Below are 16,891 nucleotides of genomic sequence, written 5' to 3'. Positions count from 1 at the left end.
CTTTCTCTTTCCCTCTCTGTCTTCCCCTCCTCTCTTCATTTCTCTCTATCCTATCCAACAATGATAACATCAATAACAACAATATCAACAACAATAAAAAAAACAACAAGGATAACACAAAGGGAATAAATAAATAAATATTTTAAAAAATAAAAAAGAGGGTCCAGGTGGTGGTGCACCTGGCTAAGTGCACACATTACAGTGCACAAGGACCTGGGTTCAATTCCCCATTCTCTACCTGTAGGGAGACACTTTATGAGGGTGGTAGGTGTCTTTCTGTCTCTTTATCTCCTCCTCCCATCTCAATTTCTGTCTCTGTTCAAATAATAAATAAAAATATTAAAAAAGAAAGAAATGATCTTTATTGTTACTGTTTTGTATCTCCAGAGTCTCATACATGCACAGTTAAACTCTTCCCATGTTGACTTTTTTTTACACTTTTCTATTTTAGAAAGAGAATAACTAATAATAATAATAATAATAATAAAATAAATTGGAGCAGCACTCTAATACCCATGTGCCAGGATGGTGCTCTGGATATCTCTTTCTCTCCCCTTTCTCCTCCTCCTAATAATAACAACAACAACAATAATCTGTTTAAAAGAGTAGTTGAATGGGCCAAATTGGTGAGTAAAGCTGAGTTGGGTTTTGACTACCTTGCAGTCTCATGACTGGTGGCCCCCTGTGGCATTTGTTCTACTTCCGCCGGGTCACTGGGTCTGTTAGACTGATAGAATCACTGATAGTCACTGATAGAATCACTGATAGACTCACTGATAGACACTGGGTCTGATAGACTGATAGAATCATTGATAGAATCACTGATAGAATCATTGAGAATCACTGATAGACTCACTGATAGACACTGGGTCTGATAGACTGATAGAATCATTGATAGACACTGATAGAATCACTGATAGACACTGGGTCTGATAGACTGATAGAATCACTGATAGACACTGATAGACTCACTGATAGGCTCACTGATAGAATCACTGATAAACACTGGGTCTGATAGACTGATAGAATCATTGATAGACACTGATAGAATCACTGATAGACACTGGGTCTGATAGACTGATAGAATCACTGATAGACACTGATAGACTCGCTGATAGACTCACTGATAGAATCACTGATAGACACTGGGTCTGATAGACTGATAGAATCATTGATAGACACTGATAGAATCACTGATAGACACTGGGTCTGATAGACTGATAGAATCACTGCTGGTCACTGACTGATAAAATGTCCTGTGTTTCTCCTCTCTTCCTCTCTAGTGAGCACGTGCTGGAAGCAAACGCATACTTACAGCTGGACCCCGCCACCCCAGGAGTCTACTCGGGGAAGCCGTACCCATTTGGAATCGACCCGGTAACCACCTTTCCTTGGCATGAATCATGACTGTGTGGAATGACTCACTGAGGAGATCTTTGGGGAGAAAGTGTCAAAACCTGTGAAATCGACAAACTGAAGTTGAGATCGGATCAGGTGACATGTGCTGAGGTTTCTGTGACACACTTTGTTGGAGTGAGGTCAGATGTCCTGCCTGAACCTTTATGCTTTCCTTTTTTTGAGACAGAGAGGCAGAGAGAGAGAGAGAGAGAGAGAGAGAGAGAGAGAGAGAGATATCACAGCACCAAAGCTTCCTTCACTGCATTGAGGGTTGGACTTGAACCTGGGTCACAACATGGCAAATCAGCTCACTATCTAAGTGAGCTATTTTTCTGGCTTCATCAACTTCACCCCTGGTAGTTAGTGAATCCATCCTTCCTTCCTTCCATCCATCCATCCTTCCTTCTCTCTTTCTCCTCGCCTTTTTCCTTTCTAGATTTATTTTTTCCTTCCTTATTTTATTTTTTTTTATTACTTTTAAAATTGCCACAAGGGGGAGTCGGGCGGTAGCACAGTGGGTTAAGCTGCAGATAGTGCAAGGCGCAAGAACCGGCGTAAGGATCCCAGTTAGAGCCCCCGGCTCCCCACCTGCAGGGGGGTCACTTCACAAGTGGTGAAGCAGGTCTGCAGGTGTCTATCTTTCTCTCCCCCTCTCTGTCTTCTCTTCCTCTCTCCACTTCTCTCTGTCTTATCCAACAACAACATCAATAATAACTACAATAAAAACAACAAGGGCAACAAAAGGGAATAAATAAATAAATAAATAAAATTTTAAAAAAATTGCCACTAGGGTTATCGCTGGAGTTCAGTGCCTGTACTACAAATCCACTGCTCCTGGTAGCCATTGTTTTTCTTTTTTTCTTTTTGATAGGACAGATAGAAATTGAGAAGGGAGGGAGAAATAGAGGAGACCCAGGTTTGAACTCCCACCCCCCCATCCCCTCTTCCTGCTGCAGGTGGGGATGGGGGCGTGGGGGTTCAAACCTGGGTCCTTATGCCTGGTAATATATGCATTCAACTGGGTATGCCCCTGCCCGGACCCTCCCTTATTTTATTTTTTGCTTTTTTTTAACAGAGCACTGCTCGGTTCTGGCTTATGGTGGTGCTGGGGATTGAACTTGGGAGCTGAGAGCTTCAGGTTTAAAAGTTGTTTGCCTAACCATTATGCTGTCTCCCCAGCCCAAGATTTATCTGATGAGAAAGACCACAGCATTGCTCTTGTATAGGTGGTGCCAGGAATTGAACCCAGGGCCTCATGCATGCAAATCTTGTCTTCTACCTACCAAACCCACCCTCCCCGTCCAATCACAGTAGTCGGCTCATTTTTATTAGCTAAAGGTAGAGAAACTGAGATGGAAGGCAGAGATAGAGAGGGAGAAAGAGAGACATCTGCAGCGCTGCGTGAGAAGTGTCCTCTGTGCAGGTGGGGACTGACTCAGACCCAGGTCCTCAGGCTTGGTAACGTGTGCGCTCAGCTACCTAGCCCTGGTGTTTGCTTTTACTCTCAGTTGCTTGGAAAGTAAACATCTTAGATAAACAATTTAGCAACCTAATTATGTTGCTGTTTCTGCATATTCTGGCAGAAAGAAGGGCAACATTTCTCTTCTTCCTAAAAAACAAACAAGCAAACCATGCATTTGCTGTTGATTTTGCTTTATCGTATCACATGACATTAAGGATTGAATTGTTTGCTTATGAGAGAAGGGTATGGGGAGAGAGAGATAGAGAGAGAGAGAGAGAGAGAATCCCCCTGGCACATGTGATGTTGAGGGTTGAACTTGGGACCTCAGGCTGCAGAGTTCAGTGCTTTATCCACTGTACCACCTCCCAGGCCCCATAAAGGCTATTTTTAATTGTATATGATGACTTTTATTTGCATATCTATCTCAGTTGAATTTGAGTTAGGCAAAGCAAAGGTGGTTCCTTGTGCAAACTTGCCTACTTAACTCACGAAATTACACACACGATGGAGCAGTGACCTTGTTTACCACCAGGTGGCGGTCTTGTGCTCCAAGTGAGCCTGAACAGGCTGGTCCTTAACTTCACAAGCTTCCAGAAAAATCTTCTAGGTTCTTTCTGTGGGCGAGACTGTGGTTTTCACTGAGGGCAGTGAAGGATAAACACACTGACTCTAAAATTAGCTCCCTGGCCCCTCCTATCTCATAGGTTCTCTCCTCTTTAATTTTTGGGTCTCCCTACCATCAGCCTCACCTCCTGTTTTTTTTTTTTTCTTCTTCTTCTTTTTGTAAAAGCCAGAAAGCACCACCCAGAGATTGAGTGTTTAGACTTGCCACGCAGGAATAGTGGCTTTCCAACCCTGGGTTTCAGGAGTTTCATGATTAGTCCTGTGGGGACTGATATTCAGGTCTTGGTGCCCTTCCTTGGTGCTGACTCTGAGCTCTCCCTGATTTCTGTCCTCTGATGTCCTTTCACAGCCCGGGATTCTACATGGTTCTGCCCCCTCCCCCCAGGGTCACCTCACCCCCCTTATTCAGAGCTGAGGGACCTGGGGTCTTTCTTTCCTGTGCGTACAATTTTGTCATCTGCAACACCCACCTCCACCTCCCAGTTAGAAAAATAAAAAAATGTGAGGGTGGGAGGGAAGCTGAATGGTGAAGATCAGTTTTCCCCTAGTATTTTTCACTTTCTTTGTCTTTTAAAAATAATTTTATTTGTTCAGATTCATAAAGAATATCTACCCATGAGACACCCAGAGAAGAGTCAGATAGGAGAGATGCCCCAGTAAATCATTTCTTCCTAGATGGGTATATAAGCCGTTATACCCTCCACTCCTTGGGCTGTGAAATGGAAATACCGTGTCTATTGTATAGCATTTTTGTTAGAATTAGAGATGCAGCCTTGTCAAGAGCTTGGCTTGTGCCTGACACTTAAACAGAAGCATTTTTTAGTTCAGTGATATATATATATTTCAGATATATATATATATATTTGTTGTTTTTTTAATCTTTTAATTTTTTTTTTTTTAATCAGAGCACTGCTCAATCCTGGTTTATGATGGTGCTGAGAACCTTGGGTGCCTTAGGCATGATAGTCTTTTTGCATAACAATTATGCTATCTCTCCAGCCCCATCCTTTTATCCTCTCTTCTTCCCTCCTTTCTTTCTTAAATATTTTTATTTATTAGTCAGGAAGATAGGGGGAGAGAGAACCAGACATTCACTCTGGTAGATGTGCCGCTGGGTTTGTACTCAGGACCTTATGTTTGAGAGTCCAATGCTTTTATCCACTATGCCACCTCCTGGACCAGTCTGTCTTTTTTTCCTCTTTCTTTCTTTCTTTCTTTCTTTCTTTCTTTCTTTCTTTCTTTCTTTCTTTCTTTCTGTCTTTTTCTATCTCTCTCTTATCTCTTCTCCTCCTCCTTCTTCTCCTTTTCCTTCCTTTTATTTGACGGGACAGAGAAATTGAGGGAGAAGGCAGAGATAGAGAGGAAGACAGAGACATCTGCAAATCTGCTTCACCACTTGTGAAGCTTCCCCCCCCCCCATAGGTGGGCGTCAGGGACTTCAACCCGGGTCCTTGCACATGGTAAGATGTGCACTTAGTCAGGTGCGATGCCCAGCTGCAGCCCCACATTCTCTTGTTGTTTGTTTTTACCAGAGCACTGTTCAGCTCTGGCTTCTGGTGGTGCTGGGGATTGAACCTTTGATGCCTCAGGCATGAAAGTCTTTTTGCATCATCACTCTGCTATCTTCCCAGCCCTGCCTTGAAATTTGAAAATGGGGCTCCCAGTGTGCCGTGCTTGGGAGGGAGGAGTGCTGTGGCAGAGCCCCTGACCCCATCTTCCATGTTTCTCCCCGCCCAGATCTGGAATCTGGCTTCCAACAAGCTCACATTCTTGAACTCTTATAAGATGAAGATGTCAGTGATCCTGGGGATTGTGCAGATGGTTTTCGGTGTCATCCTCGGCCTCTTCAATCATGTGTAAGTGTCCCCATGTGCTCTGCAGGGAGCATGGCTGTCGGATATCTGGCGGGGTGATCTCCAGGGGAAAGGTAACAGACTGGTTCTTTCTCGCTCACGACAGGGGTGACACGAAGTAAAAGACACCAGGGAGCTCCTCAGTGTGTAACTCAGAACTCAGAACTCGTTTATTAGCAAGGTGGACATGAGTTAAATAGAAAAACAAACGAAGGGATATTACTGAAATATGTCAGAAATTACAGGTTTCTTAACGGTCGGCATGCCCCTAAGGTAGGGGGCTGGTATGACAGGAATTGATGAGATACAAGACAGTTATTCTCCATGATGCAAGCAACTTAATTATCCAAAGGTATTTGAGAGAAGCATAGGGGTTAAACCCGTAGGGTGAGACAGAGAGAAGATGGATATCAAAAAGCCATATAGTTTGGCATTTCTCTTGTCTGGGGTCTGGGGTGTATGATGGAATGTGTGATAAGGTGTGTTCTTCTGTGATCAGAAGGTGACTTTGAATAAGTGAATCTGTGGCCATGTGGCCTGCAGTTAATGGAGGGAAGTATTGGGGTTTCTGTGGGCCTGAGAGTCAAGAAGGAAAGAACCAAGTCTGAGTTTCCCCCCTTTTGCTCACCTCGGTTGAGAGAGACTAACCAAGAGGGTATCTTCTCAGACCTCCATCCAAGGATGGGGGTGGTTCTCCCTAAGCTCTATCAGGCTTCCATATAGTCCCAACACGTGGCCATATAGAGGGCAGCAGGGACATGCTGACAGAGTCACAGGCAGGCCACCAGCTTCCTTCCCTGCACCTGCTGGCGTCAGTCAGACTGGGCTGTTTTGCCAGAAATGGCTACTGCTCCCCTCTCAGTTTCTCTCTGTCTTACCACAATAATAAATAATATAAAACCAAACAAATAATACATACGTATTTTTTAAATGAATAAGTAACCATTGTATGCTTTGGGAAGCATACAGACTTAACTTGCTCTCCCCTCACAGATACTTCAGAAATTTCCTCAACATCGTTCTGCAATTTATCCCCGAGATGTTTTTCATCCTGTGCCTGTTTGGCTACCTGGTCTTCATGATCATCTTCAAATGGTGCTACTTTGACGTCCACGTGTCCCAGTATGCCCCGAGCATCCTCATCCACTTCATCAACATGTTCCTCTTCAACTACGAGGACCAGGCCAACGCACCACTGTACACACACCAGGTACGCGGGCTGCCTCTGTCGGCCTCGAAGACACTGGAGAGAGCAGGCTCTTGACCTTTTGTTTGTACTTATTAGTGGCCAGTCAGTGGCGCACCTGGTTAAGTGCACACGTAGTTCCATTTGAAAGGATGTGGGTCTGCTGGTGTCTCTCTTTCTCTCTCCCTCTCTCAATTTTTCTCTGTCTTTATCAACTAAAATAGAAAGAAGAAAAAAAGGAAAAAATGGGGGGTCGGGCAGTAGTGCAGCGGGTTAAGCGCAAGTGGCACAAAGCACAAGGACCGGCATAAGGATTCAGGTTCGAGCCCCCGGCTCCCCACCTGTAGAGGAGTCACTTCACAGGCGGTGAAGCAGGTCTGCAGGTGTCTGTCTTTCTCTCCCTCTCTCTGTCTTCCCCTCCTCTCTCCATTTCTCCTGTCCTATCCAACAATGAATGACATCAACAATAATAACCACAACAAGGCTACAACAACAAGGGCAACAACAACAAAAAAGTTGGGGGATGTCCTCCAGGAGCAGTGGATTCATGGTGCAGGCACCGAGTCCCAACAATAACCCTGGAGGCAAAAAAAAAAAAGGAAATAATGGCTGTTAGGAGCAGTGGATTCATGGCACTGGCGCTGAGTCCTGTGGTGATAAAAGCTGGTGGTGATAAAATTATTTTGGATAGAGCTAGAGAGACTGAGAGAAATTAAGAGGGAGGTAAAGATAGAGAGGTAGAGGGACATAGAGATACCTGCAGCTCTGTTTCATCACTTGTGAAGCTTCCCCCCTGCAGGTGGAGAACAGGGCTTGAACCTGGGTCCTTGCACTAGGTGAGGTGTGTGATCTACCAGGTGCACCACCATCCGGCTCTCCAGGTGTCCTCAGCAGGTTCTTGTTAGATGGCTGAGGTGTGCTGGGCAGTGATGGGGGGGGGTCTCTCTAGTCTTTCCTGAGGGTCATGCAAGGCAGAAGTGATTCATGTGGGGATGAAAATGACTTAGAACAAAAGAAAAAAAAATCCTTCCTGTTGATGGGCATGGAGCTGCTAATGCTCTCAGTAGCCCCTGAGAAATGAAGACTCTTATTCTGAAATTAAACTCCACTGAAAGTTCATGAGGAAGAAATTGGCGTCAAGAAGAGTCCTTCTGTGTTCCCATGGAGAGTGGGTTTCTGGAGACCAGTGAACCAAACTCAGGCTCCGTTCTGACTCTGGTTGAAGACATCTACTCTTTTCTAATTATATATATATTTTAGGGTCAGGTGGTGGTGCACCTGGTTAAGTGCACATAGTAGAATTTTTAAAATGACACCAGGATTATCGCTGGGGGCTTGATGCCATGAGGACTTCAACCCAGTCCCTGCATATGGTAAGGCATGTGCCCTCCTCTTTAATGAGCTGTCTCCTGGCCCCAGGCTGCTTTTTAAATTTTTTATTTTATTTAAATAGTAAACAATGACCACAGACAATCTCTCTTCGCAGTTGGAGGTTACTGTCTTTCTGACTTCTTCTGGTTCTTCAATTCTTCCAGCCTCATCACTGACTTAATATTTTATTTGAAAAAAATATACATGTTTGTGGGAGCCGGAGATAACAATAGCTCCAAAAGTAATTCTTTTTTTTCAAAAGTATTTTGATTTATTTTTATTATTGGATAGAGATGGAGAGAATTTAGAGGTGAGGGGGAGCTAGAGAGAGAGAGAGACAGAGAGACAGAGAGATACCTTCAGTTCTGCTTCACCACTTGTGAAGCTTTCTCTCTGCAGGTGGGGACTGAAAGCTTTAACCACCATTCCCTGTGCACTGTAAGGTACTTAACCAGATGCAGCGCAGCATGCCCTCACCCCCCCCCCCCCCCCCCCCGCTCACCGTAAGTAATTCATTGGTGGAATGAATTGTCTTTTTCTTCTGGCCTCTCACTCCCAGTGGTTGACTTGGCAATGCTGTTTGAAGGTTGGTTTTCACTGCAGAAGAGCCCATGTCATTAAATCTAATTTAATTTTTTTCTTTTTTGTTTTAATGTTTTATTTATTTATTAATTTATTTTCCTTTTTTGTTGCCTTTGGTGTTTTTATCATTGTTGTGGTTATTATTATTGTTGCTATTGCTATTGTTGTTGTTGCCAAATAGGACAAAGAGAAATGGAGAGAGGAGGGGAAGACAGAAGACAGACACATACATGACACATGGAGAGTATGATTATAACATGCATGACAACATGCACACCAGCCCCATATGTGTGTGTGTGTTCATTTGCTTTGGACATTCCAAGGATCAAGAGTCTTGCATAAAAATAGAGAGCTTGAATGGAGCTTGAAGAAATCACATTAAGTGAAATAAGGTAGAAACAGAAGGATGAATATGGGATGATCTCACTCACAGGCTGAAGCTGAAAAACAAGGTCAGAAGAGAAAACAGAACCTGGACTGGAGCTGGTGTACTGCACCAAAGTAAAAGACTCTGGGGTGGGTGGTGGTGGTGGGGGAAGGGTTCAGGTCCTGGAACAGGATGGCAGAGGACCTAGTGGGGGTTGGATTGTTATGTGGAAAACTGAATAATGTTAAGCATGTACAAAGTGTTGTATTTACTGTCAAATGTAAAACATTAATCCCCAAATAAAGAGGAAAAAAGTAGACAGAGAGGGCACCCAGCAGAATACACACATTCCCGTGTGCAAGGACCAGGGTTCGATCCTATTATCAGCACTTGAGAGTTCTTGCATGGTGGTGGTGGTGGTGGGGGGGTAGGAGAACTTAACAAGTGCTGTGACAGCTCCCTTTCTCTCTCTCTGTCTCCTCCTCCCTCTTTGTCTCTTACTCTCTAGCTAAAAAAAAAAAAGTAAAATAAAGAATAAAGGAAGAAAGGAATAAAAAGAGCCTGTGGGGAACAGAAATCATGCAGGTACAGTGCCCTAGGGAAAACTTTGGGGGCAGAGAGAGAAGAGGGAGAGGGTAAGAGCGAGCAGAGAACAATGGGGTTGTTTTGTGCTAAGGGTCGGAAGGCTGGAATGTCCAGTGTGTGACTATGTCCTTCCCTCCCTTTCTTGAGCAGATAAGAATCCCTTGAGGTAGAAAGAGGTAGAAAGGAATCCCTTGTTATTGGGGTCAGTCTTGTTACAATTGGGATGATAAATCAGTATGAGTCCTTTTTCCCTCTCCTTCACAGCAGCTAGGACTAAGCCTTCCAAGTCTCCTGGTTTATTTATTTATTTAAATATTTTTAAATTAATTAATTAACTTCCTTTTGTTGCCCTTGTTGTTTTTATTGTTGTCGTAGTTATTGTTGTTGTTACTGATATTGTTGCCATTGTTGGGTAGCACAGACAGAAATGGAAAGAGGAGGGGAAGACAGAGGGGGAGAGAAAGATAGACACCTGCAGATCTGCTTCACCACTTGTGAAGCGACTCCCCTGCAGGTGGGGAGCTGGGGCTTGAACTGGGTTCCTTACGCTGGTTCTTACGCTTTGCGCTATGTGCGCTTAACCCACTGCACTATCACCCGACTCCCTATTTATTTGTTTTTTTTATGACATTTTATGGGGCTGCTGTTCAGTGGTTTACAGTACAGTTGTGACACGTGAGTACAGTGTCTCCATGGTAGTGTCTGCAAAAACACTCTCAGCCCCAGCTGAGGTCCTTTTCCATCAAAAAGCCCCAGGACCCCAGAGCCTCCCGCACTCATCTCCCTGTCTTCCCTTCCCAGAGTCCTTTTCTCCGGTGCAATTCACCAAACCCAGTCCAAGTTTTACTTTGTGTTTTCCCTTTCTGCCCTTGTTTCTTAAATTCCACCTCTGAATGAGACCATCCCACATCCATCATCCTCTTTGTGGCTTTTCTCGCCTTACAGAATTCCTTCAACTTTCATCCAAGATGAAGCCAAGATGAATTCTTAACAGCTGAGGAGGTTCTTCTGATGAAATTTTTAAAAATAATTATTTCTTTATTGTTGGACAAAGATAGAGAAATTGAGAAGGGAGGGAGAGGTAGAGAGATAGACAGACACCTGGAGTTCTTGTGAAGCTTTCCCTCTGCAGGTGAGAACTGGGGGCTTGAACCTGGGTCCTCGCACACTGTAATGTGAGCACTTAACCAGATGTGCCACCATTTGGCCCCAGGAGGTTCTTTTCGCAATTGCATATCAATCTGGGTCACTCCTTGAGACTGGTGACCAGTGACTGTTTAATGACAGGGTGGGGTTGTGGGCATGTGGAAGGACATAGGAACCCGGATAGGGCGGCACCTGGGTTTCCACAGAGACGGAGAAACCACAGATGTCTCATCCCAAACGCCTTGAAGCGAGAACAGGAGAGAGAGTCTCAGGGTGGGGAAGTGGCATAGCAGGTGGAGCGCAGGACTTGCGTGCTTGAGGTCCCATGAATTTTATTCTCAGCACAGCATATGATGGAGCGGTGGGGTGCTCTGGCTTCTGTCTCTCAAAATAAATAAAATTAACCTTTAAAAAATTGCAATAGAAACAAGGCAACGTACCCTGTAGAGCCCATGCATTACCATGCACAAGAGCCTGGGTTCAAGGCCCTGTTCCCACCTGTGGTGTGGAAGGGGGAAGCTTTACTAGAGGTGAAGCAAGGCAGCAGGTGTCTCTCAGACTCCCTCCCTCTCAGCCTCTCCCGCCCCTCAATTTCTCTCTATTCTACCCAATAAAAGTCAAATAAGATCAATTACAGAATAAATATTAGAGAACATACTGGGTAATTCATCCACATATCTACTGGCTGAGATCATGTTTGTGACGTAATGTCACTGAGGCCTTTTACTTTCAGAGTTATCACTGAAGCTTGGTGTCAGCGTTATAAATCCACTGCTCCTGGTGGCCATTTTTCCACTTCTTCTTCTTCTTCTTCTTCTTCTTCTTCTTCTTCTTCTTCTTCTTCTTCTTCTTCTTCTTCTTCTTCTTCTTCTTCTTCTTCTTCTTCTTCTTCTTCTTTTTCTTCTTCTTCTTCTTCTTCTGAATAGGACAGACAGAAATTGACGTAGGGGTGGAGGAGCTAGAAAGGGAGAAAAACAGAGATACCTGTAGACCTGCTTCACCACTTGTGAAGTGACCCCCCCACCACCACCACAGTTGGGCAGCTGGGGGCTTGAACCAGGATCCTTGCACTTTGTACTATGCACACTTAACCCAGTGCACCGCTGCCCAGCCCCCCCTTTTTCTTTTCTTATAGACTAGAGAGAACTTGAGAGGGGAGCTGGAGGGATGGAGAGATAGAGAGAGAGAGAGAGACACCTGCAGACCTGCCTCATCACTCATGAGGCTTCCCAGCTGCATGGAGGGAATGAGAGCTTGAACCGATGTCCCAGTGCATGGTAACATGTGCGCCCAGCTGAAAGAAGTTGCCTTTCTGATGTATCTCCTGAATACTTTCATGAATACAAATGGCTGGCTGCAGACACTGTAGGGGTACTGACCGTATGAATGCACGTGCTTAGAGAAGGCGTGGGTGAGCCAACCCTTCTCTCCGTGTGGTGGACTGGAAGTGAAATGGCCTCACTGAGATACTTCCCCTCTCCTATGATGCTGCAGAACTAAAATCACCCATCACCATCTGCTTTGCATGGAAGCTGTGCCCATGCTCACCTGAAAGTGACCCGATCTTCCTGTTTTGGTCTTGCAGCAAGAAGTCCAGAGTTTCTTTGTTGTCATGGCATTGGTTTCTGTGCCCTGGATGCTTCTGATCAAGCCGTTCATTCTTAGAACCCAGCACCGGAAGTCACAGGTAAGAGCCTGGAGTTTTAATTCATTCACCTGGACAGGACTGTGAACTCCTTGGGAAGAGCAGCCTGTTTTGTTTTATTCTTTAAACATTTTATTTATTGTTTGTTTATAGGGTAGAGACAGAGATATCAAGAGGGAAAGGGCTTACAGAGAGGGAGACACACACACACACTGATAGCACTGCTTCACTTCTCATGAAGCGTCTACCCAAGTTCAAGTCTTGCATATGGTAACACATCTGCTCAGCCCAGTGGACCAACACCCAACCCCCAAGAAGCCCAGATTTTAAGAGAGAATGTGGGGGGTCCCAGAGGCCTGAAGGACAAGGGCAAAGTATTGATGAGTTAGTACATCTTGCTCCGGAGAATTTTACTTTCCTTGATGTTTTTGTTTATTTTTTATTTGAGAGAGGGAGAATGAGAGAGAGAGAGTGAAAGAGACCAACCACAGTGCGGCCTTCCTCTAGTACAGTGGAGGCCAGGCTCAAACCTAATTCATACATGGCAAAGCAGTGAGCTATTTTACCAGTCTATCTTTGAGGTCCTCTTATTCTGGTGTTATATCCTACTAGGACTGTTTATATCATTTGTCCAGTCAGCTTGGCTTGGGCTGTGTGTATGGACTGTGTCTGGTAGTACTTAAGGATTTAAACATGGTGGATTTATTAGCTGAAAGTAAGCTGATTTCTCTGCTGTTAGTTTGTCAATGAATAGTGAATATTGAAAATTGTTTTTTTCAGCTATTTTATTTATTTTTTTGCCACAAGTTGTGCACCTTTACTATATTATGATAGAGACTTTTGTAAAAAACAAGCATGGTAGAAAGATTCAAATTCATCCATTCTGTGGCCATGCGAGTGGCTCAGTGGGTTAGAGTGTAGGACTTGCCTAAGTCAAGTCCTGAGTTCAGTCCCTAGCACCACACATGCTAGAGTGATGCTCTGGGTCTCTCCGTCTCTCTTTAAATGACTTAACCTTTTTGTTTGTTTATTTTAGCCAGGTCTTTTTAAAAAAATTATTATTAGTGATTTAATATTGATTTACAAAATTACAAGATAATGGGTACAACTTGCACCTTTCCCACCACCAGAGTTCTGTATGCCCATTCCCTCTATTGTAAGCTACAGCAATTCAAAACCAGTTGGTTTTCTTCCTCTTGGGGCCAAACATCAGTTCCCACCAACTCCTAGACTTACTCAGAAGGTGAAGAAGAGTGTAATGTTGGTCTAAGTCTGGGCAGGAGGAGATAGCATGTTGGTTATGCAAAGAGACTCTCATGCCTGAGGCTCCAAAGTCCTAGGCTCAATTCCCCACACCATTTTAATCCAGAGATGAGCAGCATTCTGGTTAAAAAAAAAAAAGTTCTGGAAAGCAGTTACAGAAGCCAGACCTTCTACCTTCTGCAACCCACAATGACCCTGGGTCCATGCTCCCAGAGAGATGGAAAATGGGAAAGCTATCAGGGGAGGGGGTGGGATATGGAGATTGGGTGGTGGGAATTGTGTGGAGTTGTACCCCTCCTACCCTATGGTTTTGTTAATTAATCCTTTCTTAAATAAAAAAATTTTAAAAATAAAGTTCTGGGAGCAGTAGCACAGCGGGTTAAGCGCATGTGGTGAAAAGCGCAAGGGCCAGCATAAGAATCCCGGCTCAAGCCCCAAGCTTCCCACCTGCAGGGGAGTCGATTCGCCCGCAAGTGGTGAAGCAGATCTGCTGGTGTTTTTCTTTCTCTTTCCCTCTCTGTCTCCCCCTCCTCTCTCCATTTCTCTCAGTCCTATCCAACAACAATGACGTCAGTAACAACAATAATAACTACAACAATAAAACAAGGGCAACAAAAGGGAATAAATATATATATATTTAAATTTTTATTTATTTATTTTATTTATTCCCTTTTGTTGCCCTTGTTGTTTTATTCTTGTAGTTATTATTGTTGTTGTCGTTGTTGGATAGGACAGAGAGAAATGGAGAGAGGAGGGGAAGACAGAGAGGAGGAGAGAAAGATAGACACCTGCAGACCTGCTTCACCGCCTGTGAAGCAACTCCCCTGCAGGTGGGGAGCCGGGGTTCCAACCGGGATCCTTATGCCGGTCCTTGTGCTTTGCGCCACCTGCACTTAACCCGCTGCGCTACAGCCCGACTCCCGGGAATAAATATTTTTTAAAAAGAAATAACACCTGATGATGCTGGAGATGATTTATCTCTGCTTCCCTCCGGACCCACATGCTGAAGTTGTATTTCCCACATGGTTGTAGACTGAATTCTCTTTTCCAGAAATCCTTGTCAGATGTTGGTACAAAGAAATGGTTGAATTGAGTTACCCATAAGTGACAAGGCTGCAGTTAAGGTGTTGCCCCCTAGGTGGCGCACTGTTTCCATATCTTCTCTGCTCACTATTTCCTGTCAGAAAGCCTGTCTGAAATAGAGTGTATGTAGGGTAGAAATAAATTGGAAGACAAAGCAAAGAATGCTTCTTGAGGTTTGGTGAGGTGGTGAGAAGCTGAGGTGGGAGGGAAGGTTTTCTTAGCCAGCCATCCTGGGGGAGCATCCTGGGACACTGGGGACCAGGAGAACTGTGTTGTTGGTTGGCAAGGGGTGGGGTGTGCATGGTCCTTCCTTGGCTGGTTCCTGGGGCCTCTCGTTAGAGTCCTGGGGCTTTTTTCTATCTGAGGAACATGGCCAGGGCAGCTGTGTTGCTGGCATGAGCTTTGGACTTGAGTCTAATTCCCAAGTTATTAGAAGGGTTGATTTGAGATAGGAGGCTAGAACACATTTCACTTAGGAATTGCTTGCTTTGGTTTATAATTAAATTTTTTAAATGTAATTTTATCTATTTTGATAGGACAAAGAGAAATTGAATGGGGAGGGGAATACAGGGAGGGAGAGAGACACCTGTGACATTGCTTTACCACTTGTGAAGCTTTCCTCCTGCAGGTGGGGACCAGGGGCTTGAACCTGGGTCCTTGCACACTGTAATGTGCACTCTCAACCAGGTGCACCACCACCCGGCCTCTTGATTTATAAATTTTGAAAAGGCTCCTCCACTTCTTCCTCCTCCATCCCTCCCTCAGAGCCTACACCATGACTCCACTGCTCCCTGTGGCCATTATTGTCTTCATTTTTCTTTTTTATAGACAATGAAATAGAGAGAGAGAGAGAAGGGAAAGATATAGAGGAGAGACACCTGCAGCACTGCTCCACTTCCCATGAAGCTTCCCCCCAGCAGGTGGGGACCAGGGGCTTGAATCCTAGTCCTTGTGCATATGATAATGTGCTCTCAGCCTGGTGCACCACCACCCATTCCCCCAAGAACTTATGTTTAGGTGGATTATACCTGGCTGGGGAGACAGCATAATGGTTATGTAAGACTTTGGGGAGTTGGGCGGTAGCGCATCGGGTTAAGTGCAGGTGGCGCAAAGTGTGAGGACTGGTGGAAGGATCCCAGTTCAAGCCCCCGGATCCTCACCTGCAAGGGGAGTCGCTTCACAGGCGGTGAAGCAGGTCTGCAGGTGTCTATCTTTCTCTCCTCATCTGTCTTCCCCTCCTCTCTCCATTTCTCTCTGTCTTATCCAACAACAATGACAACAATGATAACTACAACAACAAACAACAAGGGCAACAAAAGGGAATAAATAAATAAATAAATACTAAAAAAATAAAAATAAAAAAAATACTTTCATGCCTCGGGCTCTGAGGTCCCAGGTTTAATTCCCAACAGCACCACAACCCAGAGCTGAGAAGTGCTCTGGTAAAAAATAAATACACAAATGAACTGCTACAACTCTTTTTTTGGGTGAAGATTTGTTTTATTTATTTCATGAGATAGATAGATAGATAGACAGACAGACAGACAGATAGATAGACACCAGAGAGGCAGTCTGGCCTATGTTATATGGCTTCTCTTAATTTCTCTCTGCCATATATATAAAGAAATAAAAATGGTTCTGGGAGTGGTGGGTTCATATGCATGCACCAAAGTTTGCCCTCACCGCCACCTGCTGGGTTACTGAGTCATTACAAAACTGAGGATGAATCTAAGGCTTCCTTTCCTTTCTGCTTGGCAGCTGCAGGCTTCTGTGATGGAAAATACCATCGAGGACATAGAAGGTGACAGTGCCAGCCCTTCCATGAATGCCACCCAAAAGCCTTCTACAGGTGGCCACAGGGATGAGGATGACCATGAAAAGGTATTTGGGATGCTGACCTCCACAAAGCCTCCCCAGTTGGCATTGATTCTAAGGACAGGATCTGGTGAGGGGTGACAGTCAAATACTGGCCGGCAGACAGGGTGGTGGGTGGCTCAGTGAGTAGAGCACATGCTCACTGTGCATTAAGCCCTGGGTTTGATCCCTGGCACCACATGGGAGCACCTTCCTTTTCCTCTTTCTATCTCTTTCTCCTTCCTCCCTCCCTTCCTTCTTTCATTTTGTCTTTTTCTTTCCACTTCCTCCCTTCCTTCCTGCCAGGGCACTGCCTGGCTCTGGTTTCTGATCATGCCAGGATTGCATCTGAGGCCTCTAGGACGTCAGTCATGAACACCAGTTTCTCTACTGATAGTCCTATCTCCCAGGCCTCTTTTTTAGAATTTCACTTTATTTATTACATTTTTGAGAGAGCTTCACATGAGAGAGA

At 44.7% G+C, this 16,891-nt stretch overlaps 1 protein-coding gene across 2 annotated transcripts in view; it reads left to right on the top strand.

Moving 5' to 3' along the window:
- Positions 1-16,891, top strand: part of ATP6V0A4 (ATPase H+ transporting V0 subunit a4) — a 57,911-nt gene that overhangs the window by 31,303 nt on the left and 9,717 nt on the right. For both annotated transcript variants that reach the window (XM_016189135.2, XM_060196654.1), the window contains exons 14-18: positions 1,284-1,377; positions 5,222-5,340; positions 6,331-6,547; positions 12,160-12,261; positions 16,324-16,446. In XM_016189135.2, coding sequence (XP_016044621.2) covers positions 1,284-1,377; positions 5,222-5,340; positions 6,331-6,547; positions 12,160-12,261; positions 16,324-16,446 — 655 coding nt within the window. The remainder of the gene's footprint in view (positions 1-1,283; positions 1,378-5,221; positions 5,341-6,330; positions 6,548-12,159; positions 12,262-16,323; positions 16,447-16,891) is intronic.

Source organism: Erinaceus europaeus, chromosome 8 (genome assembly GCF_950295315.1).
Source record: "Erinaceus europaeus chromosome 8, mEriEur2.1, whole genome shotgun sequence".
Taxonomy (NCBI): Eukaryota; Metazoa; Chordata; class Mammalia; order Eulipotyphla; family Erinaceidae; genus Erinaceus; species Erinaceus europaeus.
This window is presented reverse-complemented; position numbering and strand designations above follow the sequence as displayed.